Below are 24,716 nucleotides of genomic sequence, written 5' to 3' on the forward strand. Positions count from 1 at the left end.
TCTGGTCAGGGGTTGGCTCTGGCAGTAGCAGCCCAGCTGTAGACTAGGAAGCTGGCTAATCTAACCTGTTGAGCTGGCAGAAGACACCCAGATCTGGCTCTAATTAGAGTACATTCTACTGGTTTCAGGTTAAGAGTTTTCAGACCTGAGATTAGAAGCTGTGGAGTAACAGCAGCTTGCAACTTTAGGAGTCCTCGAGCGGGTGACTTGTGTGGACTTGGGAGAAGGGGCTGCTGGTCTGGGCCTGGAGGCGTAGCGACTGCTCCCCACCCTGCCCCACATGCACAGTAGTCAGGCCCGGGCCTGGTGTCTTGCCTGGGGAAGGAGGTGCCGGGCTGTGACTCAGTGAGAGACACGGTGCCCCAGGCGGTTGTGTGCACCTGCTCAGAGAAGGACTTGGGGAAGGGGACTCCCATAGCTGCTTCTACAGTTGTGACCTCCACAGGGAAAGGAGGACATGTGGGCTCCCCATGGTAAGATAAGGACCAGTCTGGCATCTCACAGAGTTCTGTTACTCAGCAAAGAGGTGGTGAAGACAATGGAGAGCCAGGCCACAGGCGCGCGGGTCAGGTGGGGGGATGTTTTTGAGCTTCCCATGACTATGGCTGCTTCTGTGCAGAGAGATTCCTGGTCGTCGCAGAGTGTGACGGGCAGGTTTACTTAATTGCAGGCACCCCAGAGCTAAGCCCAGCTGAGCGGAAGGAGCTGGAGAACAAGTTGAAGGAGCGGGAGGAGTTCCTAATTCCCATTTACCATCAGGTAGCCGTGCAGTTTGCTGACTTGCACGACACACCAGGCCGGATGCAGGAGAAGGGTGTTATTAACGTAAGTACAGCAGTTGCCACTTCCCCTGACTTGTCAGAGCCCTGCGAGCAGGCAAGCGAGCGTATGTCTCGTGCACATAGGCTCACCAGCAGGAAGCTGTTAGGGTTGGATTGAGACAGCTTGTGCAGATCAAACCATTTTCAATTTTTTTGGAGAGACTTTTCCTTTTTTTGTGTATCCGTTGTCAGCCCAAAACGATTTCTGGTTTACATGGCCATGGACCCCTCACAAGGCAAGCTCCATTTTACTGGTGGGAAACTGAGTCTCACATGCCTCCTCTGGGGAGAGCTGCGTGGGTGGTCCTCAGGCTGTGGATTCAGTGTCAGGGTTCCAGCAGCAGCCAGTTCACATCTGACCTGCGTGCAAGTTGTTTGAGCCATTCTGCTCCAAACCAGTTCCGCACTGTCTCATTACCTAGAGATTCACAGCCGCCCCGCCAGAACATCCCAGCCTCGGGTGGGGCTCGCATTGACGGGGCCATGGCCGGGTGCAGTGCCCTGGGCCGGGGGCTGTAGCTCCCACCTGGGGAGACGGCGGCAGGTGCTTGAGCGCCGGCCAGCTGTTAAGTCTCTGAGGGGCCTGCTAGAGAGGATGGGTTTTTGTGCCAGTGGAGCTCCCTCTGGACTGGGCACTGCGCAGGGCTTGGGGCTGCGGTGGCTGAGTGTGTTCCTGTGTGTACGTAGGACATCCTGGACTGGAGGACAGCCCGCACTTTCTTCTACTGGAGGCTGCGGCGTCTCCTGCTGGAGGACCTGGTCAAAAAGAAAATCCACAATGCCAACCCAGAGCTGACTGACGGCCAGATCCAGGCCATGTTACGGCGCTGGTTTGTAGAAGTGGAAGGGACCGTGAAGGTAGGTGGATGCCCTCAGAGGAGCCTTCGTGCTCTGCTCCTTATCCCCACCTGAGAATCCCCAGGCCTCTCAAAGCAGAAGTGGAAGGGAAGCCCACAGGCCTCAGCCTTGTCTCCTCCCCATACAGAGACATGTCATGATAGAGGTCCTAGGACATTTTTTGCTGCTCATTCTGTCCTTCAGCAAACCTTTTTGAAGACTTACTATGTACCAGACACTGCATTAGGCCCCGAAAGTGACAGAGGCAGATGTTCTTCCTATCCACACCGAGCCCACCATCTCGAGGGAGAGATGGATTGGCCAAGAGGTCATGTACAACAGTGTGGCTGATATCAAACATAGCACACCCAGGACATCATGGAGCACAGAGAAGGGCACCTGAGCCACTCTGCAGGAAGGAGGAGGAGAGTTAGGACTTCCAGAAGTGGTGTCTCAGCAGACCTGAAAACAAAGTAGGAATGAACCAGTAGAAAAGGTTGGGATGGGGGTGAGGAGTAGGGGGAAGGTAGGAGGAATGTTCCAGGAAGAAGGAATGACATGTTTCAAGGCCTGATAGCAAGAGTATCATGCATCCAAAGCACTGCAGATATTTCAAGATGGCAAGAGATCCCAAGAGATTGGGATTGTGCTGGGCCATGGAAGGTGTGCTGAGGGTTTGGACTGCGGTCTGTGGGGAGCCACTGAGGTATTTAAAGCAGCAGAGTGACGTGTTCTGATTTGTGTTGCAGAAGACCGCTCAGGAGGCTGGATAGGGGGTGGAACTTCAAGGGTCAGGAGCAAGAAGCCTAATCAGAGGTGACGGTTATGTAGGCAGGAGGTGCTGGGGCTTCAACTGAAGAGCTTCTGGTTTCAAATCTGAGCTGGAAGGAAATTTCCCCCCTGCCTGCAGGGAACCATGAATCCGGCATCTTCTTGGGATGATCTCATGGAGAGGACACAGGGCTTGGACCAGTGCCCCCACTGAGATGGTGTCCCTGGTGCTCTGGCCCCAGGGCTGGGCTGGGCTGGGTCTGAGCCCAGGTTGACGAGACACCAGCGTTTGCCCCTGGAATTGTGGGCTGCACAAGACAGTCCATAAGAGGATGGGAAGAAAGAGTTGGAACTTTTATTTCTCTATTTACTTTTTTTTTCATTTTTTTTTTTTTAAGATTTTATTTATTTATTTGAGACAGAGAGAATGAGAGACAGAGAGCATGAGAGGGAAGAGGGTCAGAGGGAGAAGCAGACTCCCTGCCGAGCAGGGAGCCCGATGCGGGACTCGATCCCGGGACTCCAGGATCATGACCTGAGCCGAAGGCAGTCGCTTAACCAACTGAGCCACCCAGGCGCCCTCTATTTACTTTTATTAAGAAAAGGAAATTGACCTTTATTGGTAGTTATTATATGGGTTAAAAGTAGATCATATATGTCATATATCCATTTTATCAGAATATCGATAGTATATGCTGAAAATGTCTTTTCCTTATAGTTGTTTTGATCAGAACATTTGGTGCCTCCTGGGTTAGCATGCTGAAGGAGGGCAAGCCCTTGAGCCTCTTCCTGCAAAGTGTTTCTTGACGTCTCTGTCTACTGTTCTCAGGAAGGAACTCCCAGGATTTGCCGTCATTGTTAAAGCCAGTGAATCTGGGTGCTTCTAAGATTCACCTCTGTGTTAAGCCTACCCAGTTCTTTACGACTGAAAAGCTTCTTTAGATAAATATTTCAGATGTGCAGCGGGCGAGCGCAGCCTTATGCGACATCTGGTTCAGGTTAAGGTCAGTCTGTGGCATCATAATTGAGTGAGACAATTTTGTCAGTGGCTACTGGCAGCTTCTAGTGGAAGTTGGCATTGAAAGTCACGCAAGTGTAAAATAAGAGGTTGTTCTCCAGTTAAGAGTGGCCGGCTAGGTAAATGGAGTGTGTGTGTGTGGCCAGGAGCAGCCCGCACCGCCTTCCTACCACATTAGTCAGTAATGGACGTGCATGGCCTCAGTAAGCACAAGGATGAGGAGAAGGAATAGCTTCCCTCCGAGCATGAAGCGAGTGGATAGGCCCTTCAGTTGATCCTTAGCATCCTGTAGCCAGGGGACGGTGCGTCTGGAGAAGCAGGTTCTTGCTGTCTCGTAGAGCTGGAGGGAACAGTGGGCTGTCTATACACAGACCCAGCTGGAAATCAAGTGCAGGAGACAACCCCAGCCCCAGAGGGCAGGAGGAGGCTGCCTGAGGCACTGGAGCCAACTGTACCCAGGCATTTAGGCTGTTCCTTCCCACCCTCCGTCTACAAAAGACCACATTCTCTTGAGCTCTTTAGTCCAGGAGGACAGCTGAGGAGAGAAAGGAAGGGCAGGGATGCTAGGATGTGGCTTTGAAACCTCCTTCCATATTCTGCAGGCTCAGCAGGACTAGTTGAGTGTGGGGTGGCTGATAAAATCTCTAGCGCCCTTGAGAGAAGGAAGTGTTGCACAGGTCAGAAGCGGTCTGTGCTGCCTCTGAAGGGCTGGCATAGAATCGGCTCTGTATTGGGGAATGGCTTGAAACCTTAAAAATGTCACCCCTCCGCCCCCCACTGGTTCTTCAAACAGTGATAGATATTGTGCACTGAGTCTCAAGTGCAAACACCAGCCAAGTCTAGACCTTGGCTTTGCATCAGGAAGTGACCCTCTGATCCTCTGTGGTTACTGGCAGGGAATGGCATTTAGTGATCGGCATCTCTGAGCCGTGCTGTGTGTTCTTTTGTCCCAGAGAATTTTTTTTTTTTTTTTTTAATCTCCATCCTGAAGAAAGAGATTGAGGGACAGAAAATTTGAAGACACTGTGATGTTATGTGACTTAGCAGGGCAATTCTTTTGTTTCCCATAGAGGAATCTGTTCCCGGGAGTCACGGGACTCTGTGGGAACCCACTGGAACAGTCCTGCTATAGGAAATAGTAAGGTTTATGGTTCAGGGCTTCACTACAGAGAGAAGCAAAGCATCACTGCAGCTCCCTGAAAACAGTACCAAGAATTTCAGTTTACATTGGGTCATAGGAATACAGTGCATGTCTGTTGTGCAGGTAGGTTCTCTGTCTCGATTCTTAGATCCACAGTCTGAGGTATGTGGAATTTCAAAGACTGCTTTTTCCCCCCAAGCCCCAGTAGTAGAAACTGAGATGGGAACTGTGTGGGGCCATGAGCAGAACGTGGTCTTCGGAATCTCACAAATGTGGTGCATTCCAGCCCTGCCGGCTTGGACATGGTATTTATTTAAGCCTCCGTCCCTTCCTGTGTAAAATAGAGAAGATGTTTCTTTCACAGGGTTCGGTGAGTTTTAAATGACATGATAAAGAAGATATGAAGCACAGTGCCTGGCACTCAGTAGACACTCAAGATGCCTGTTTGCTCCTCTTCTCTCAGCTCAGCACACGTCAAAGGGTAAACTAAGAGCTACAGACGTGTGACTTCGTGATCATGGCAGGAGTCGTGAGCACAGTCTATTATCAGTGCGTGTGCTTTGATGTGGTTTGCTCTAACTTACCCGTAATCTAGGGTGCCAAAATTCGTTCTTATGATTCAGATCATTTACCACCCATTCACTGTACTCTGGATTTCCAAACGAGATGGTCAGTCAGTGGAGGCCCCTGTGAGGATGACAGAGGAGAAAGCACCAGTGATAGGGTTATATGATTTCCCCTGTCCCCGAAGCCCAGCCTCAAGCTACCCCTGGACGAATCTCATGCACCAAACTTGATTTCAGGCCAGGGAAGGAGGAGGGAAGGCAGAACCTAGAAAACATGTTTTTGGCCCTGGATGGGGCTGAGACTGGAGTAGCTCTGAGGAGACGGGGTCCACAGGCCACCCCAGCCCACATGGCTGTTTGCTATTTTACTCCAAAGCCTCAGAAAAAAATCACATTGCCGGAGGTGTCTCCAGATAGCTCCCAAGATGAGTTATTTACAGGGCATGGTAATTAGGACTCACATCCATCAGACAGTGCCCTGGTCATTCTCTGGTCCTCCTGTACATTGAATAAGGAGGACTTAACAGCTATCCAATACTTAGAAAGGAAACTTTCTAAACAGGTCATTTAGATTTTGTGCGATAGACTAATTACTACATACAATTAGTGAGACTGTAGTGCCTGAGATACTTATCCACTGATGCAGAGAAAGATAAAGCATCCGCTGAACATTTATTGTAAGGCCTAGCGTTGTGATGTTTAATTATCAATACTTTATTAGTATTAAAATGTTCTGATTGGGATGAGTGTGAGACAGGTGACTTACAAGCCCAGGCCTGTCATGAGATTAACAGTCCAGCATTTCACACTTGCTTTTAAAATCCACACTGGAACACTGGGAATAATCAGCCACGTTTTCATAATTTTAAGGAGGGAAATGATAAGGGCTTTCTTTCTGGGAATAGGGTTGGCCTGTCCTTCTGGATGGCTAGAATGATGAGTCTTACATCTTTGTTCTAGGAGGGGCAGACAAGGAACCGTAGCCCCCTAACTCTGTGGAAGGGAGCCTTGCTCTTTCCCGGTGATCTCAGGTCACAGCAGTACCTTAAACCCTCCCAGGCCCGTTAAGAAAACCCTGTGGCACTCTGGGTGCTTATGTTTGTTTATTCTTGCTACAAATGCTATTGACTAGGATTTGCGACCCCTTCGCCTTGGTGTATTCTGCTGTGATGGAAACTTTACTGAGGTTTGGCTTGGTGGTTGTCATCCAGTTCTATTTGAGCGAACAGCAAGTCTTTCATACATGGGGCCGTTTTTGAGAGCCTCAACTCCAAAACTTGGAATGTGTTGCCTTAATCCTGTCTCGGAACTTTTTAAGTGTTTAAACACCTAGCATATTCTGTGGCTACGGGAGGGGAAGGCAGAAGAGTTTTCTCTAGAGGGTAGCTGGCTTTCCAGCATAGTGTCTAAGCATCGTTAGAAGCAGGCATCTCGTTAGCTAATACATTACACCAATCAAGGAGAGTTATCTTAAGCCACAATTAATCTGCTCCCTGGCATATGTTGATAGGAAAGCATCATGCTGTTTCTTAATTAAAAGCAAACGGATTAAAAATGATTAATAAGAGTATTAAATATTCTCCTAAACTAAAGGCTTTGGGATTCTTGGGTAAATCTAGTTGCTGTTTTTTTTTCCCATTCTGAAACCCAAGAAGCATTCACTGTTTTGTTTTTTCCAACCCCCAAAATCTGCATAAGTAAGGGCATGTGCATAAGTCCTCAAGCCATGGAGAAGTCTATAAATTACCAATGATAGAGATGGACATGTCCAAGTTCGGTGGCAGCGGGTAAGAGTCCCGGTATCCAGTCCCTATGTGTGGGGTGCACAGGGCTGGGATGCCAGAGAGACCACTGCATCGTGGGGAAAACAGCACCACCCACCCACTTTGTCAGGAGAGATTGACGTAGCACCTCCTTTCCTTCAGAACAAGACGCTTCCCTGCCCCTTGCCCCAGAGATGGCAGCAGAGTCCTGACCAAGGCTCGGGCTGACACCGGCTTGGCCATCCCACCCTGATGAGGAGAGTTGATCTTTGTAGCCGCTATTCCAAACAGAGTGGGCACGTTGGGGGCCAGAAAGAGAACTGCATAAAAGAACTAGGAAGGGTGCGCTGCTGACCCTTAATCCTGGGCTCCTTAATCCTTCAACTGTGAAGGACTCCATAAGAATTTTTAGAAATGTGGAAGTCAGTCACATGACATAATAAATAAGCAGTCCCAGCTAACTCACCAGCGAAGTTAGAGATGAGGAAGTGAGAGTCTGCGAGAAACCATTCTTTTTGAAGGCATGAAATAGAAAGTTAGAAAACCACACCACACCGCGCTCAGTTTCTAACTGCGTGCTGCCCTTGAAGGGTGGGAAGAAGACACTCCCTCTGTGCCTCGCGGGTCCTGGAGTGACCGCCGTGCTCTGGGGCGCCTTGCTTGTGTACAGGTTTCCTGAGCCCCATCTCAAGCCTCAAAGCCTCCGAGAGTCCCTGATGCACCCACCTATTAAATTATAGCGCCAAATTCATTGTCATTCTGACTTTGACTTCGTTAGTGATAACAGAGAAGGATAGCGCACCTTTAAATGACGAGCTTTGTGTTTAATTACCCAAACAAAATGACATAAATATGAATGAGCCCTAATGGTGGTACTTGGTTTTCCGGAAACCATTAACAAAACGATTCCTAAATGATTTGTAAAGAAAATGAGAGGAGAAGAGAGCAAGGAGAAGGCTATTAGGTTTCTAACACACTCCTGAATTATTATGTAGTCAACTACCTAGGAAATACTCAGCTAAATGATCTCGAAAAAAGGGAGGCACAAGGTGGTTTGTTGAGACTTTCAGGGTTACAGACACCTTGCCCCTGTGGAATATTCTCATAAAAAGTAAAATGGGGGGTAGGTTTCTGACCTAGTGGCTCTCCCCTAGCAGCAAGACTCCCCCTCCATGCCTCGTTGAAAGAGCCTCCCACAAGCGGGCAACTCATCTGCCAGCTTAAGAATTGTGGCTCACTTCCTCATTAAAAGACACATTTCATTTTAATCTCTTTAAGATTTTATTTATTTAGAGTGCACACGTAAACAGGGGTGGTGGGGGAGGGAGAGAGAATCTCAGGCAGGCTCTGCGCTGAGCATGGAGCTGGACGCCAGGCTTGATCTCAAGACCCTGAGATCATGACCTGAGCAGAAATCAAGAGTTGGATGCTCAACCAACTGAGCCACCCGGGCACCCCTTAATTTTTTTTTTTTTAAACAGACATGGACTTTCATTTTTTAAGTAAACTCTACACCCATGTGGGTCTTGAACTCACAACCACGAAATCAAGAGTCACACGCTCTACTGTCTGAGCCAGGCAGGTGCCCCTCAATCAGCACTTGACTAAACAATTTGGGCTTTTAACTGTTTCTCTCAAGTCCAGCAGCTGATTACATTCTCTCAGCCTTTGTGGAATAGGTAGAGCCCTAGAATGATAGGACTTGAGTCAGTGTGAGCACTGAGGCCTCCAGGGGCCCAAGAGGCATCTTGTCCCAAAACAAGGAAAGAGAATGAGGACAGCTCCTGTCCTGAGGCTTCTTTCCACTACAGTGCCAACAGTAGTGGAGAATCGTGAATAAACTATTTTACAGTGAGTAAGCTGTTGGAGTGAACTTTACAGATCATGAACAATCAGGGTGTCCAGCCTGGCCTGGCCCCTGGTGTTTGACCAAGAGTTGTCTGTCTGCAGGCCTACGTTTGGGACAATAACAAGGATCTGGTGGAGTGGCTGGAGAAACAGCTGACCGAGGAAGATGGCGTTCGCTCAGTAATCGAGGAAAACATCAAATATATCAGCAGAGACTATGTTCTCAAGCAGATCCGCAGGTGAGACCCACAGTGGGGGATTTCTGTAGGAGAAATTGGGCTCGCTTCCTTGGAAGGAGCAAAGATTTAAGAACAAATCATGAGGTGGTGCCTTACAATCTTTGTGGGGTTTTTTTTCTGTTTGGACCACTGTAGTTGACCCTCCGATAAAAATAGAACCCTGAAACACAATTCTTTCTCAGCACCTGGTCCCAAGGCACTTAGTAATCTCCGCTAGATGAAGGCTTAGTTCATTGTGCCCAACTATTAGCTCAAAGTGCAGATCTTCTGACTGGATGAATGATTCTGTGAGAAAAGCTGACTCCATGGCAGCATCGTGGGAAACTACCTCCTCCCCTCCTGCAGCCAAGAGTTTTCAGTATTCTCCATCGGATGAGTGGTGGGGATGGCTGGGGACATTTGTAAATGTCAGTGCAGAAGACAAATTTGTACTCAGATGGACCCATTATTTACAGTTTACCCCATTTGCTTTATCACTTGTGAGTGTGCTTACTTTCCCACAGATACATGTTCCCATATACCTACTAAGGATAAGTTACACAGATCATGGCCCATCACGGCCCTTTACCCTAAATATTAAAGTGTGTATTTGCTAATATGGATATTCTCTTATATAACCACAGTAGGATCAATTTTAGTACATTTAACATGGATAGAAGTTTTGTTTCTTTCTTGAGAGAGAGAGCAGAGGAGAGGCAGAGGGAGAAGGAGAGAGAGAATCCCAAGCAGGATCATGCTCAGCACAGAGCCTAATGCGGGGCTCAATCTCATGACCTGAGCCAAAGTCAAGAGTCAGACACTTAACCGACTGAGCCACCCAGGCGCCCCAACATTGATAGAAGCTTATATCTAATCCACCATTTGTAAAACATTGCTCGTTTTGATTTTGTCTGATGTTTTCTCATGATTAGATTCAGGTTATACGTTCTCCATATACATGAATATTACATACATGAAGGGGCCTTCACAGGGCACCACCTCTGGAGACATGTCATCTGCCCCTCCTGATGTTAGAATCACCTGGTCAAGATGCTACTCAGTTTCTCCACTACATAATTACTGATATCCCCCATTGCACCTTATAAGCAATCAATCAGTCTGTGAGGAGACACTTGAAGGCCATGCAGATATCCTGGTCTTCAGCAGGATTTCCACCTAGATCTAGCATCCATGGAAGGCTCTTGTCTGATCCAGTCTTTATGGCGAGGTTGCAAAAGGATAACTTCCCAACTCTCTGTCCTCCACCGTACCCATTCCAGTTCTCCTGTAAGCAAAAAGTCGTCTCTCTTCCTCTAGTCATGTATGTATTCATTAGTCTACATCGATCATGAATTTCTATTTTTTTAATAATTTGCAGTTCATTATTACACTCACTTGAATGCCCAAAATGTCCCAGATTTAGCCAGTGGAAGCATCTTTGTGTGGGTTCCACTTTCTTTGTGACATGCCCCCCATTGCTTTTGTTGGGGTGTTTTGTTTTTTAAGTAATTCCTTACTTTCTGACATAGCAAAACGTGTCAGGTCCATCTTGTACTTGCCTTGCTGCTGGGGACTTTTTTCATGTAGGAGAACAGATGAGGTGAGGTGGTGGCCGAAGTGTGTGCAGTGGGTTCTGTCAGCATGTTATCAGACGGCTCTTAAGCTTCCCTCATCTAGACGCTGCTGCCTCTCTCTTCTTCACCGCCCCCCATCTTCCTCTTCAGCTTGGTACAGGCCAATCCCGAGGTTGCCATGGACTCCATCGTCCACATGACTCAGCACATCTCACCCACACAGCGAGCAGAGGTTGTGCGGATCCTCTCCACGATGGACTCCCCTTCAACGTAGGAAGAGCTTCCTGCCCGTCCCCGCCCTGCCTCTGGAGAAAAGCTGCCTCTTACCGCCGAAGGCACCGGAGACCCAGCCCTGGAATCCAAGTGGCATTTTGCTTCCCCTTGAACATTTTCAGGTTATGCATGACATACTGGGATATAGGGTCACAGAGCCCCCAGCGGTCACACCCATCCCATTCAGTATTTATTACCTTGTCTGTGACTACAGCCCTCTGTCCCTGCCAGGACCTGAGAAGGCAATGAAGGGTACAAGCCTGTACCATGAGGTCTCACTACACAAAAGCAGGGCTGCTGCTGGCCTGACAGCTCCTTGGTCCCAGTGCAGGGAAATGGGAGGTGTTTCCAGGCAGTCAGCAGCCCTCCCTCACCCCTGGCCCCATGAGCCTGCAGCCACAGGCAGCAGAGGAGGGCTCGGGCGAGGAGGAAGCCTCAAGTCCGTTGTTTTTTTTTTACCTCCACCTTCAACCTGGTACGCACTAGGTACAAGAGAGTTCCCAATTTAATACACCAAGGGACCTGTTTCTTCATGGAGTGTGAAATCTGCAAGCTCCGTGGGAACTCAAAGATGAGGGCAAAACCATGATCCAAGAAGCAGACCAAGTCAATGCTGGTGATTTAGGGGCCTCAACTGTGGGTTTGATTCTCTTAGAACAAATGGAAGGATGGTTGACCCACTACTACCTTGTGTGTCCCTGCTCACCCAGCTGGTGCACCTGCTGGGAGCCACATAAGCAGTGCAGTAGCCTGAGCAGGGGCCAAAAAGGAGCCTGGGGGAATGGCCCTTTCCGGCGCTGATGGCAAGTAGTTACTCATGCCACAGGGAGGGGGGCCGGATAGTCTCTCTCTTTTAGGACTTACTATTAAGCCTGGAGCTTTGATAGTTATAAAAGGTTACTAGTGCCTACGGAGTCTCTCAGCTCTATTTCCAGGGCAACTCTCCTACTCCCTCTGGGTCTCGTCTCTTCCTGGAGTGTCCACAAGCAGCAGGTACAGCTGGTCTCCCCACAACTGTTGAAAGGATCCCTGGTGAAGTCTCTGCTGTCAGCACCGGGAACTGGCCTTCCCCGGTGTGAGCAGGCTTCCAGGGAACAGAGAATCCACATGACCTTATCTACAACTCCATCGTGGTGCTCTGTCTTCCAGGCTCACTGGTCCCTCCCTGGCCGGCAGCAGGGGCCTCCTCACCAGTGGTGGAGATAGTTTATTTTCAACAACCCGTTTATTCAAGAAGGAAAGAGTTTACGGATTCCCCCATTGGTGTTCCTAAAGCAAGAGTGGCAGGTGATCAGGGCTGGTATAGCATCTAGTTATTACGGTGCAGCTAATTGCATTTGTCCCTGATGACCAAGGAGGAAATAAATCACTAAGACATTTTAGTGCAGTGGTATGAATACTTTTGTACAAGCTACAGTTTTGAGCCTTAACGCTAGAGTACGCACACAAGAATGAGCCCCGCCTCCCTTCTTTGGGAACCGTGTGTGCAGACGGGCACCATGTAGCTGGATGCATCGCTGACCGCCCGCTGAAGCTCGGAGCCTCGGCCATGCTGCCCTGGTGCAAGGTGTGGGCGTTCGGCACCATCAAAGAGGGCAGGAAGAGGTGGGGAACAATGTTCAGTCCAGAAAGAAGCATCCACTACCACTGGTATCGGCTTAAGTAAAAATTGGATTCGTCTTGGACCAGGTGATTCTTTTCCGTAATTAGTAAAAGTCCACATACCTGTAGGTGGTACAAACCCCTCTGCTCGCCCTGGTATATCTTCAGAGGCAGGGCGGGTCACACTTGTTTCACCTCTCCCCCTTCGCCAGATTATGACACACTAAGTGAATACGGTTCCTCTCGAGAAGTCTGTTCGGCCTACCCCCCCGCACCCCCAAAGCGCCTCACTGCAGGTCTTCCCCCGGACAGGGATTTTTCATACAGAGAAGCCAGGAAGAGCCATAGAACATGAGCAATCTGATATCCCCCCAGCCCATTACATACGCAAGGTTACTGAGCTAGGAGGAGTATAAATGATGTATTGACCAAGACTTGCTTGAGCAGAGATTGCCATATTCACTTCGTTCACAAAGCAGCCTTCACTTGTCTCATTGAGAATTCGATGGACACATACCCTGATGAGCAAGGAGCATCAAATGTATTTGTTGAAATAAACCTCCACATTTGTAGAAGAGTCACTGTTTGTCATTTCAACCTGTGCCCAGCTACCTCATTCGTGTTCCACTGAGCAGGGGGCTTTCAGCAGAGGTAGGGTGAGCCTCTGTCCGTTACAGGGACAGAACAGCATGCATGCATTGCTTCTGCAAAGTGACATCATTCAGAGACTTGGGGGTTTTTCAGATAACACATACCCTTGATGGCCTGGGCAGTTTCAGGGGTGTTCTTAAAAGGAACCTCTTGGTTTGCATGATTTTGTGAGATTTTCTGGGTCAAGTGAATAGTGAACCATTTTCAGAGCTCACCTCAGGCCAGCTTTATGGAAAGGTTATGGATTCTCTTAATTTAGCTGCTTAATGGATTTTGTTTGGGCACAAAAAGGCACTAGGGGCAGGAATCTCATGCTTGTGTGCCTTCAACCCTCCGCCTCAGTTTCTCTCTGTAAATCCATGTGGTTGAAGCAAAGAGCAAACACCAATCCCTAAACATTTGCAAAGAAAGGTAGAAGCCACAAGACAATAGGGAAGGGAAGCACCGGCCTTTGCTGATAATTAAGCTTGGTATGCTGTGTGCCTGTCTCTGGGATGTTTAGCAAAGCAGAGAGTGGTTTTTTTCCCTAAAATAAAATGTTTTGTTTTAAATGTTTTTATATATATTTATTTTATATGTCTGTACAATATATTGTAAATATATATCCACTTGAATCACCTTAAGGTAGATGTTCTTAGAAAGAGTAATAAGAAGGGAGATGTGAGGGAAAATTACTACTCTTTGCCACCAGCTGCCGCACTCCATGGGCAGGGAGTCCTGTTTGGCATAGAGGCCTTGGACCTTCTTCCCTCCTCCCTAAGCAGGCAGATGAGAAGCAGACCCCAAAATGTGAACTTAAAGCTGTCCCTGCTCTCAGCCCACACCTGGTGGTGGTGCTGGGGAAGGTCAGCAAGACGAATGGGAAAAGATTCTGCTCCTGCCTCCGGGAACTTTCCTTACACGTACAGTGCTTTCTTCTGTTGGGGAGTGATATTTCTTTCATTGGTCTTTTTAATAAAAGAAAATTTAAAACCTTCACTAGTATTACCGGGATAATAAGAAGAGCTAGAACAGCAGGGATTCCGAGATCTAATCCCAGGCCCACCGACATTTCCCCAACTGAAAAACAAGGACTCGGTGATGAATACAAGTGCCTAATTACCATCACAGGGAGGACCCCTTCTGTGCTCCTTCCAATGTGCAAGTCTTGGCAAGAAGCCTAGAGAGGAACTGGGCTGGGAGGTGAACTCAAATGCTGGCTCCTTGGCTGAGAACTGCAAGGCCAAAAGCTGAGCCCACCTGATCCATACAGTGAGGCAGAAAGTGGTAAGGGCCACGTGAATGGTGCAGACAATTAAGGGCCGAAGCCTCCTGGCAAAGAGCAATTTCCAGATAGGAAAGGAAGGCAAGGTGTCTCAAGTCAGAGCATTGACATTTGCAAAGTTCTCAAGGGACACTAGGAACTTTGGAGAGAACACAAAAAGTGCTGTGGGGTGGGATGGACGATGATATCTGGAAAAAAGCAAGCAGGTAACGGATCATGGATCCTTTTAAGTGCTAGGCCCAGGAAGAAGATACATCCTGGAGAGAGTGGGAAACCTTTGGTGGTTTGGGGGCATGGGAAGACTGGGTACAAAAGTTTAGAAAGCAGCCTGAGGGAAAAGACCACCGGGACGTGTGCCGAGAAATCCAGCTTCAAGCCCAGCTCCATGTGTGTGTCAGTGAGTTGGGGTCACCTAGGATAGTCAGCCCAGGCCACCCCAGGAGGCCTAGAGATAATAAGCAACTGTCAGCTATTTTCAATACTCCAGAAATCCTGTGTGTGCCTCAGGCAGGCAGCTAAGGCTCACCATACCACTGTCTTTCTGATGATAGTTTTGCCAACCCAAGTAGTGCTGGCCAGAAGTTCCAGTTCATGATAATAAATAATGGGAACAGGACATCTTCATAAATGCAGTGTTTGAGTAGGCAAAATCTTCAAAAACAAGATTCCCTGAGGTTGCAGGGGGCAAGGGGGATGGGTCGGGAGAGGATAATTGTGTCTCAGCTCTGAGAGGACCTGGAACCAGCCAGTGGGCTCTGCCCATTGGGCACCTTAAGGAGGAAATAGACTGGAGCTCAGAGATGGCTGAATGATGGGCCTAATCCCAAACATTCTTATCTACAACTGGTCGGAGTGAGCAAGAAGGATTGGGGGTGAGGAGAGACAGAAAGGACTAAGGACATCCAGACCCTAACTTGGGAAAAAGCTAACAGAACACTCTTGTCCATGCAAACACAGGTGGGTATTTTCAGAGCCATTTAAACGAGCATAGACTTTGGAATAAGCCTGAACTGGGTTCAAATATCTGGTCCTTCATTCCTGTTCTTTGGAAAGTTCCTGCCTCCTTAATCTGTGAAATACGGATAATAAAGAAGAACTCAAAGGGGCTTTTTGAAAAATTACCTTAAGTTAGTTAACACAAATCAAGCGATGGACATTAGTAGCAAATTCTCAATATATGTTAGGGTTCTCTATGCTCTACCCCTTCCTCGTGCTCACAAGATATGGGATCTGTCATCACTCTGGAGTCTCATAAAGCTTTCAGAGAACCATCCGCCTTACCTGAGCAGAAATCTAGGGACTGTCTCCAGACACTAGTTCCATGGATACAATGCAAAAATGTCAATGAGGACTGCTATGCTCTGTCGCCCAAAATTGATGTGTTGAAATCCTAGCCCCTGCCAGTGATAAATTAGAAGGTGGGGCTTTTGGGTGGTGCTTAAGTCATAAGGATGAATCCTTCATGAATAGGATTAGTGCCTTAAAGAGGATCCAGACCAATCCCTTCCCTTTTTCATCATGTGAGGATACAACATGAAGTCAGGGGCCCCAGGAGAGAGCCCTCACCTGACCATGCTGGCATTCTAATCTCAGACTTCCATTTTGTTGTGGCAGTCCAAATGGACTAAAACAAAAAAAAATTGGACCACAAGGGTGCTGCTGTAACAAACCTAAAAATGTGGGAGCAGCTGGATATAGAGGGAAACGGACCTCAACATAATAAGCCCCACACCAGGCATATAGTCTACTTAAAAAAAAAAAAAAAGAAGAAGAAGAAGAAGGATCCCAAAGGCAATTCAAAGATCATCAGAGCTGCCTCAGTTTCAAAAGGCAGGTTTGGGGTGGGGAAGGGACCACATTGCCTAGGTTTTAATAGGCCAGATATTGAGCCCCACCCAAATCTGTGGGCACCAGACTCTTGCCCAGCAGAGCCGTGGGAGTGGGGCCCCTCCTGAAGACTCCACAGTAGTGCTGCTGACATTTTATTCTAGCCCAGGAGAGCTGCTGTGTGGACTGTGTCCAGCAAAGCCATGGGGCAGGTATACCCCAGGGGGTCCAGTGTGTCTGAAAGACAAGACCTCTACTCAGTGTACCTGGAAGGTGGTGGCAGAGCATCAAGTTAAAGATGGTTCTCAGCCTTAAGATTTAATATTTGCCTTGTTGGGTTTTGAACTGGGTTGGGACTTGTCACCCCTTCCTTCTCTATTTTTTTTTTAAGATTTTGTTTATTTATTTGTCAGAGAGAGAGAGCACAAGCAGGGGGGCAGCAGACAGTGGGAGAAATAGGCTCCCCACTGAGCAGGGAGTCCGATGCAGGACTCGATCCCAGGACCCTGGGATCATGACCTGAGCCCAACGCAGATACTTAACCAACTGAGCCACCCAGGTGTCCCTCTCTCTATTTCTTTTGGAGTGGTAATGTCTACCCTGTGCCTTCCTACCATTGTATTTTGGAAGTACATAATTTGTTTGATTTCACAGGTTCATAGCTGGAAGGGAATTTACCTCAGGATGAATCATACCTTGAGTCTCGCACATATCTGACTTGGATGCTATTTAGAGGAGACTTCGACTTTTAGACTTTTAAGTTGATGCTGGAATGAGTTAAGGCTTTTGGGGTTGTTGGGATGGAAAGGCTATTTTACATGTAATAAGGACGTGAATGTTGAGAGCTAGAGACAGAATGCTATGGTCTGAATATTTATCCCCACCCCCCCAATTTATGTTGAAATCCCAACTCCCATAGGTGATGGTATTAGTAGCTGGGGCCTTTGGGAGGTACTTAAGTCATGAGAACAGAGTCCTCCTGAATAGGCTCAGTGCCTTATAAAAGAGGATCCAGAGAGATCCCTTCTCCCTTCGGCCATGGGAGGATATAACAAGAAGTCTGTGACCTAGAAGAGAGCCCTCATCCAACCATGTGGCACCCTAATTTTGGACTTCCAGCCTCCAGAACTGTTAGAAATAAATTTCTGTTGGGGTGCCTGGGTGGCTCAGTCAATTGAGTGACTGACTCTTGATTTCAGCTCAGGTCATGATCTCAGGGTCGTGGGATGAAGCCCCGCACTGGGCTCTGTGCTCAGTGGGGAGTCTGCTTGTCTCATTCCCTCTGCTTCCCCCCTCCCCCCGCCTGCTTTCTCTCTCAAAAAAATAAATAAAACCTTTAAAATAAAATAAAATAAATTTCTGTTGTTTATAAGCTATCCAGTTTGTGGTATTTTGCTATAGCAGCCCAATGGACTAAGACAGAAAAGGCTGAGCTCTAAGTCTGGGTGTGCTTACAGTGGGGTCTTGAGCAGCTCAAGGGCCTTCTGGAGTCTTGGTTTCCCTAGAGTGCATAAGGAGAGACTGAATGAAAAAATCCCTAAGATCTCTTCTATATCTAGAAGAATTCTAATCTGGGATCATGGATGAAGCTAAAGTCTGAGAAGCGGGCTCCCCGCTGAGCAGAGAGCCAGCTGCAGGGCTGGATCCTAGGACCCTGGGATTATGACCTGAGCTGAAGGCAGACGCTTAACCAACTGAGCCATCCAGGTGCACCAAAACAAGAATTTTTGAAAAGAAAAACTGAGCAGAGACTTTAGCTTCTGCATACCATAGGGGAAACAGAATCCACAGATTTAGTCTAGTCAAGTTATTTAAAAAAAAAAACAAAAACCTTTGGGGAGAAAGTCAGAATCCATAGTTGCTATATTATAAAAAACGTACAAAAAATTATGAGACATTCAAAGAAACAGGAAAGCATAACCCATCCTCAGCTCAGAAGAAAAAAAAAAATAGACAATAGAAACTGTTTCTGTGTAGGTCCAGATGTTAAACTTAACAGATAAAGACTTCAGCTATTATAGAAATTTTTAAAGTAAATTTTGAATAAAATTCTGATATATGCTATAATAGTGATAAGCCTTGAAGACATTTATGCTAAAGGACACATTACTCCAAACACAAAACAGGAAATATTGTATGATTCCACTTATATGAGGTATCTAGAATTGTCAAATTCACAGAGACAAAGTAGAAAAGTGCTTACCAGATGCTGAAGGGAGGAGAAAATGGGGAGTTACCATTTTAGGGGTACAGGGTTTCAGTTAGGGATAATGAAAAAGTTCTGGAGATGGATAGTGGGGATGGCTGCATAACAATGTGAATATACTTAATGCCACTGAACTCTACACTTAAAAACTGTAAAAATGGTAAAGTTTATGTTATGTTATATTTACCACAATTTTTAAAAATCTGGAGTTGAAAAGTACAATAACAGATGAAAAATTAACTAGTGGGACTAAATAGTAGATTCAAGAAGGCAGAAGAAATAATCTGTAAACTTGAAGATAGAGCAATAGAAATCCAATGTGAAGAACAGAGCCTCAGAGACCCGTGCAACATCAGGTATGCCAATTTATGTGTGTTGAGAATGCCAGAAACAGAAGAGAGGAAAAGGGGCAGAAAAAAATATTTGAAGATATAATGGCTAAAAACTCCCCAAATATGATGGACAACAATCTGTAGATCTAAGAAGCTCAATAAATCCCAAGGAGGATAAATACAAAGAGAGCTATACCTAGATACATTATAGCCAACCTGTTGAAATACAAAGAGAAAATCTTGAAAGGAGCTAGGAGAACTCATCACATATAGAGGAACAACAAAACAAAAGCCAAATGACAAATAACAGCAATGGAAACCAGAACGCCGTGGGCTGATATATTCAAAGTGTTACAAGGAAAAAAAAACAAAAACCCAAAACCTGTCAAACAAGAATCCTATATACAGCAAAACTATCCTTAAAACAAATATGAGTGTTGCCTAGCTGGCCCAGTCAGTAGAGCATGTGACTCTTGATCTCAGGGTTGTGAGTTCAAGCCTCACACTGGGTGTAGAGATTACTTTAAAAAATAACATTTTTTTTTTTCTAAGTAGGCTTCATGCTGGATGTGGAGCCCAACATGGGGCTTGAACTTACAATCCTGAGATCAAGACCTGAGGTGAGATCAAGAGTCAGATGCTTAACTGACTGAGCCACCCAAGCTCCCCAAAAATAAAATCTTAAAAAACAAAACAAAACGAAAAAACAAAGATGAAATAAAGACATTCCCAGGAAAAAGACCTCAAGAATTTATTGCTAGAAGACCTACCTTACAAGAAATATTAAAGGTAATCATTCAAGCTATAAAGAAATGATTCCAGACAGTAATTTGAATCTGCACAAAGAAATAAACAGGCATTTAAAAAGGTAAATATATGGATAAGATTGCATAAAACATATTGTATGTTAACTACAATTTTTTTTTTAATTTGGTAGTTGTTTATTTATCAAGAGAAACTATTCCATAACACAATATTCATGTTTCATAGTTCAGGAACACAGGTCAGTGACAAACTTCAATGGAACTCAACCCAAAGAAATTCTTTACATTCCAAAATCACTTGGCACTCTGAAAGATACCAGCCTTCTTCATCTCCTCAAAATCTTTCATGGAATCATAATTTCTGTAGAAATCTGCATATGCCTTCTTTCTTGGTTTAGCCACAGCAAACTTATAGAAAGCTGCAACCCCCAGGGATACAGCAAACACTCCAACAGTATGAAATCACAATCACTTGGCCAGAGGGCCTCACATCTGAGGTTTCATCAAAGCACTGGAAGTCATGGTAGTTGTTGTCCTCAACACCAACCTCAAACCCAGCATCCTTCCTAACTGATACAGAAATGGGCAGCCTAACTATACTTCAATTAAAAAAAAGAAAAACATAGTTGAATAAAAAAATTAAAAGATTGCATAAAGCAATAATTATATCTTTGTATTTGGGGGTTTGTGGCATATATAAATGTAATAAATATTACAACTACACAAAGTAAGGGGAAGAAAAAGTGATCTATATTAATCTCAAATATCCCTGATGGTCTAGTGGTTAGGATTCAGTGCTCTCAAATAGACTATAATGTAATCTCTAGAACCACCAAGAAAATGATCTAATGAAGGGTTAATATGCAGAATATATAAAGAACTTCTATAATTCAACAACAAAAACCCAAATAACTTGATTTTAAAATGGGTATATGACTTGAATAGATACTTCTCTGAAGATTATAGACAAAGGGCCAACAAGCATATGAAAAGATGCTCAACATCACTAATGATTAGAGAAATGCAGAGTGAACCACGAGATATCACCTCACAACCATTAGGATAACTTCTATCAAAAAAACAAAAACCAAGCAGAAAACAGTATTGATGAGGATGTGGAGAAATTAGAATCCTTGTGCATGGTTGGTGAGATTATAAATGGTGCAACCACTATGGAAAACAATGTGGTAATCCCTCAAAAAAATTAAAAATAGAATTACCATATGATCCAACAATCCCAAGTCTAGGTATATATTCAAAAGAATTAAAAGCAGGGTCTTGAAGAGATATTGTACATCTATATTCATAGCAGCATTATTCACAATAGTCAAGATATGGAAGCAACCCAAATGTCCATTGACTGATGAATGGATAAACAAAATGTGGTATATACATACAATGGAGTATTCAGAAAAACTGTTACATGGATCCTGATATATGCTACAACATGGATGAACCTTGAGGACATTATGCTTAGTGAAATAAACAAGTCAGAAAAAGACAAATACTATATGATTTCATTTATATGACATGTCTAAAGAAGTCAAATTCATGGAAAAGAATGTAGAATGGTGGTCACCAGGGGCTGGGAGAGGGGAAGTAGGGAGTGCTTGCTTAATGAGTATAGAGTTTCAGTTCTGATTAAAAAGCTCTGGTGAGGGCGCCTGGGTGGCTCAGTCGTTAAGCGTCTGCCTTTGGCTCAGGTCACGATTCCAGGTCCTGGGATCGAGCCCCGCATCAGGCTCCCTGCTCCGCGGGAAGCCTGCTTCTCCCTCTCCCACTCACCCTGCTTGTGTTCCCTCTCACACTGTCTCTCTCTGTCAATTAAATAAATAAATAAAATCTTTAAAAAAAATAAAAATAAATAAATAAAAAGCTCTGGTGATCTGTTAAGCACAATAATGGGAATAGTCTTTTTTTTTTTTTAAGTAGCCCAATGTGGGACTTGAACTCATGACCCCAAGATCAAAAGTTGCATGCTCTACTGACTGAGCCAGCCAGGAACCCCAGAATATTCCTAACACTACTTAAAATGTACACTTACCATAATTACATTTTACCATAATTTTTTTTTTTAAGATTTTATTTATTTATTTGACAGAGAGAGTCACAGCGAGAGAGGGAACACAAGCAGGGGGAGTGGGAGAGGGAGAAGCAGGCTTCCCGCAGAGGAGAGAGCCCGATGTGGGACTCGATCCCAGGACCCTGGGATCATGACCTGAGCCGAAGGCAGTTGCTTAACAACTGAGCCACCCAGGCGCCCACCATAATTTTTTTTAAAGAATAAATATATGGTAAAAACAACAGTGGAATTAAAATGGCTTACTAACACAAAAGAAGTCAGTAAAGGAGGAACAAATGGACAAATTCTTATCATTAATTACATTAGATTTGGAAGGACTAAACATTCTAATCAAAAAGCAGAGACTGGGATGCCTGGGTGGCTCAGTCATTAAGCCCCTGCCTTTAGCTCAGGTCATGATCCCAGGGTCCTGGGATCGAGTCCGGCTTCGGGCTCCTTGCTCAGTGGGGAGCCTGCTTCTCCCTCTGCCTGCCGCTCCCCCTGCTTTTGTGGTCTTGTGCGGTCTTTCTCTGAAATAAATAAATAAATTTTTAAAAAAGAGAGAGAGAGACTGTCAGAGTGGATAAAAAACAAAATCCAACTCTGTGTGGTCTAAGAAACACACTTTAGATTCAAAGACATAAATTGGGGGAAAAAAGGACAAATTGAGGGTGCCTGGGTGGCTTAGTCAGTTGGACATCCAACTCTTGATTTTGTTCTGCTCAGGTCATGATCTCAGGGTCATGAGATCAGGCCCACCCCCCATCCCCCCTTCCAGCTCTGCACTCAGCAAGGAGTCGGCTTGAGATTCTCCCTCTGCCCCTCCCACATTCACTCATGCTCTCTCTCTAAAATAAATAAATCTTTTTTTTTTTTTAAGAGACATAAATAGGTTAAAGGTAAAAGCATGAGGTGCCTGCCTGGCTCAGTCAGTAGAGCATGCAATTCTTGATCCTCTGGTTTTAAGTTCAAGCCCCACTTTGGGTATAGAGATTACTTTAAAAAAATAAAACTTAAGGGGCGCCTGGGTGGCTCAGTTGTTAAGCAACTGCCTTCGGCTCGGGTCATGATCCCAGGGTCCTGGGATCGAGCCCCGCATCGGGCTCCCTGCTCCGCGGGAAGCCTGCTTCTCCCTCTCCCACTCCCCCTGCTTGTGTTCCCTCTCTCGCTGTCTCTCTCTGTCAAATAAATAAATAAAATCTTTAAAAAATAAAAAAAGGGCGCCTGGGTGGCTCAGTTGGTTAAGCGACTGCCTTCAGCTCAGGTCATGATCCTGGAGTCCCGGGATCGAGTCCCGCATCAGGCTTCCTGCTCGGCAGGGAGTCTGCTTCTCCCTCTCCCACTACCCCTGCTTGTGTTCCCTCTCTCGCTGTGTCTTTCTCTGTCAAATAAATAAATAAAATCTTTAAAAAAAATAAAAATAAAAAAATAAAAAAAAAAAGTAAAAGTATGGAAAAACATATACCATATAAATAGTAACCATAAGAGAGCTAGAGTGGCTGTATTAATATTGTTAAATATATACATTGAGATAAATATCACTAGAAACAAAGAGGAACATTTATAATTATTAACATATCAATTTGCCAGGAATTTGTCTAACTATTATTAATGTATACACACCTAAAAACAGCTCCCAAATACGTAAAGCAAAAATTGACAGAAGTAGGGAGGGGGGTGGAGTGATGGATAAAATGAGTGAAAGGAATTAAGAGGTACAGACTTCCACTTATAAAATAAGTAGGTCATGAGGATAAAAAGCACAGCATAGGGAATATAGACAATAATGTGGTAATACACTTACTGTAGTGAGCATTTTGTAATGTATGTAATTCAATCCACTGTGTATACAACTGGAACTAACTTATGTCCACTATACTTCAATTAACGTTTTTTTTTTTAATTTAAAACCATGGAAATGTCCTGGTCAAACCAGGAGGGTTGATCACCCTAGCAAGAGAGCAGTTCCTAGAGGCCAGCATCCTGGGCATGATGAACATTACAGAGAGTGAACTTAGAGGAGAAGTCAGAAGATACACACTATGAGGCCATGGTAAATATTTATAAATTTGAATAAAGAACCATGATTAATTATCTTAAAAATTGACAGAAGTAAACAAAAGAAGAAATAGGTAAGTCAACAGAGTAACAGGTCTGGATCAATAACTTAAACTTCCATCCTAAGAAAGTGGAAAAAAAAGAACTAAACCCAAATCAAGCACACTGGAGTAAAAAATAAAGATGAGAGTGGTAACTAATGAAACAGAAAACAAAAAGCAATAAATAAAAATTAATAAAACCCAAAATTAGTTATTTGAAAAGATCAACAAAAATCGACAAACAAGAGAGAAAACACAAATTTCCAAAATCAGGAACAAAAGAGATCTTGCTAGTGATCCTTCTGAAATTAAAAGAATTATAAAGGAATATTATAAACAACTTTATGCCAATAAGACAACTTAAATAAAATGAACAAATTCCTAGAAAGACACCATTTACAAAAACTGACTTGAGAAGAAACAGAAAATCTGAATAGACAATAACAAGTGAAGAAATCAAGCTAATAATTAAAAATCTTCCCAGAAAGAAAAGCCCAGTCCTGGAAGTCTTCGTTGATGAATTTTCTTATCAATATCTGAAAGAAGAAATACCAGTCTTTCACAAACTCAGAAAACAGAAAACATTTTCCAATTCATTCTCTGAGGCCAGTGTTATCCTGATACCAAAGCAAACAGACATCACAAGAAAGGAAAACTACAGACCAATATCCCTCATGAACACAGATGCAAAAATTCTTAGCAAATATTAGCAAACCAAATCCAGCAACATATTACAAAAAATTATACATCACAGCCAGGTGGGATTTGTCTCAGGAGTGCCAAGTTAGTTTACCATCCAAATCAATTAATGTAATATACCATATTAATAGAATAAAGGGCAAAACCCACATGATCATCTCAATAGATACAGAAAAAAAACATTTGGTAAAATTCAACACCCATTCTATGGGGCACCTGGGTGGCTCAGTTGGTTAAGCAACTGCCTTCGGCTCAGGTCATGATCCTGGAGTCCCGGGATCGAGTCCCGCATCGGACTCCCTGCTCAGCGGGGAGTCTGCTTCTCCCTCTGATTCTCCCCCTCTCATGCTCTCTGTCTCCCATTCTCTCTCTCAGATAAA

General features: G+C 45.1%; 2 protein-coding genes across 3 annotated transcripts in view; one reads left to right on the plus strand and one right to left on the minus strand.

The window, feature by feature from the left end:
- Positions 1 to 13,152, plus strand: part of ACACA (acetyl-CoA carboxylase alpha) — a 239,733-nt gene extending 226,581 nt beyond the window's left edge. For both annotated transcript variants that reach the window (XM_044921884.1, XM_044921885.1), the window contains 4 exons: positions 671 to 825; positions 1,509 to 1,679; positions 8,868 to 9,004; positions 10,708 to 13,152. In XM_044921884.1, the coding sequence (XP_044777819.1) occupies positions 671 to 825; positions 1,509 to 1,679; positions 8,868 to 9,004; positions 10,708 to 10,831 (587 nt within the window). In that variant the 3' untranslated portion in view covers positions 10,832 to 13,152. The remainder of the gene's footprint in view (positions 1 to 670; positions 826 to 1,508; positions 1,680 to 8,867; positions 9,005 to 10,707) is intronic.
- Positions 13,153 to 19,770: 6,618 nt separating this feature from the next.
- LOC110593289 (cytochrome c oxidase subunit 6C) lies at positions 19,771 to 19,998 on the minus strand. Its single transcript, XM_021704549.1, is given in 1 exon segment — positions 19,771 to 19,998. A coding segment is annotated over 1 exon segment (228 nt).
- Positions 19,999 to 24,716: the final 4,718 nt, after the last annotated feature.

This window comes from Neomonachus schauinslandi, chromosome 15 (assembly GCF_002201575.2).
Source record: "Neomonachus schauinslandi chromosome 15, ASM220157v2, whole genome shotgun sequence".
Taxonomy (NCBI): Eukaryota; Metazoa; Chordata; class Mammalia; order Carnivora; family Phocidae; genus Neomonachus; species Neomonachus schauinslandi.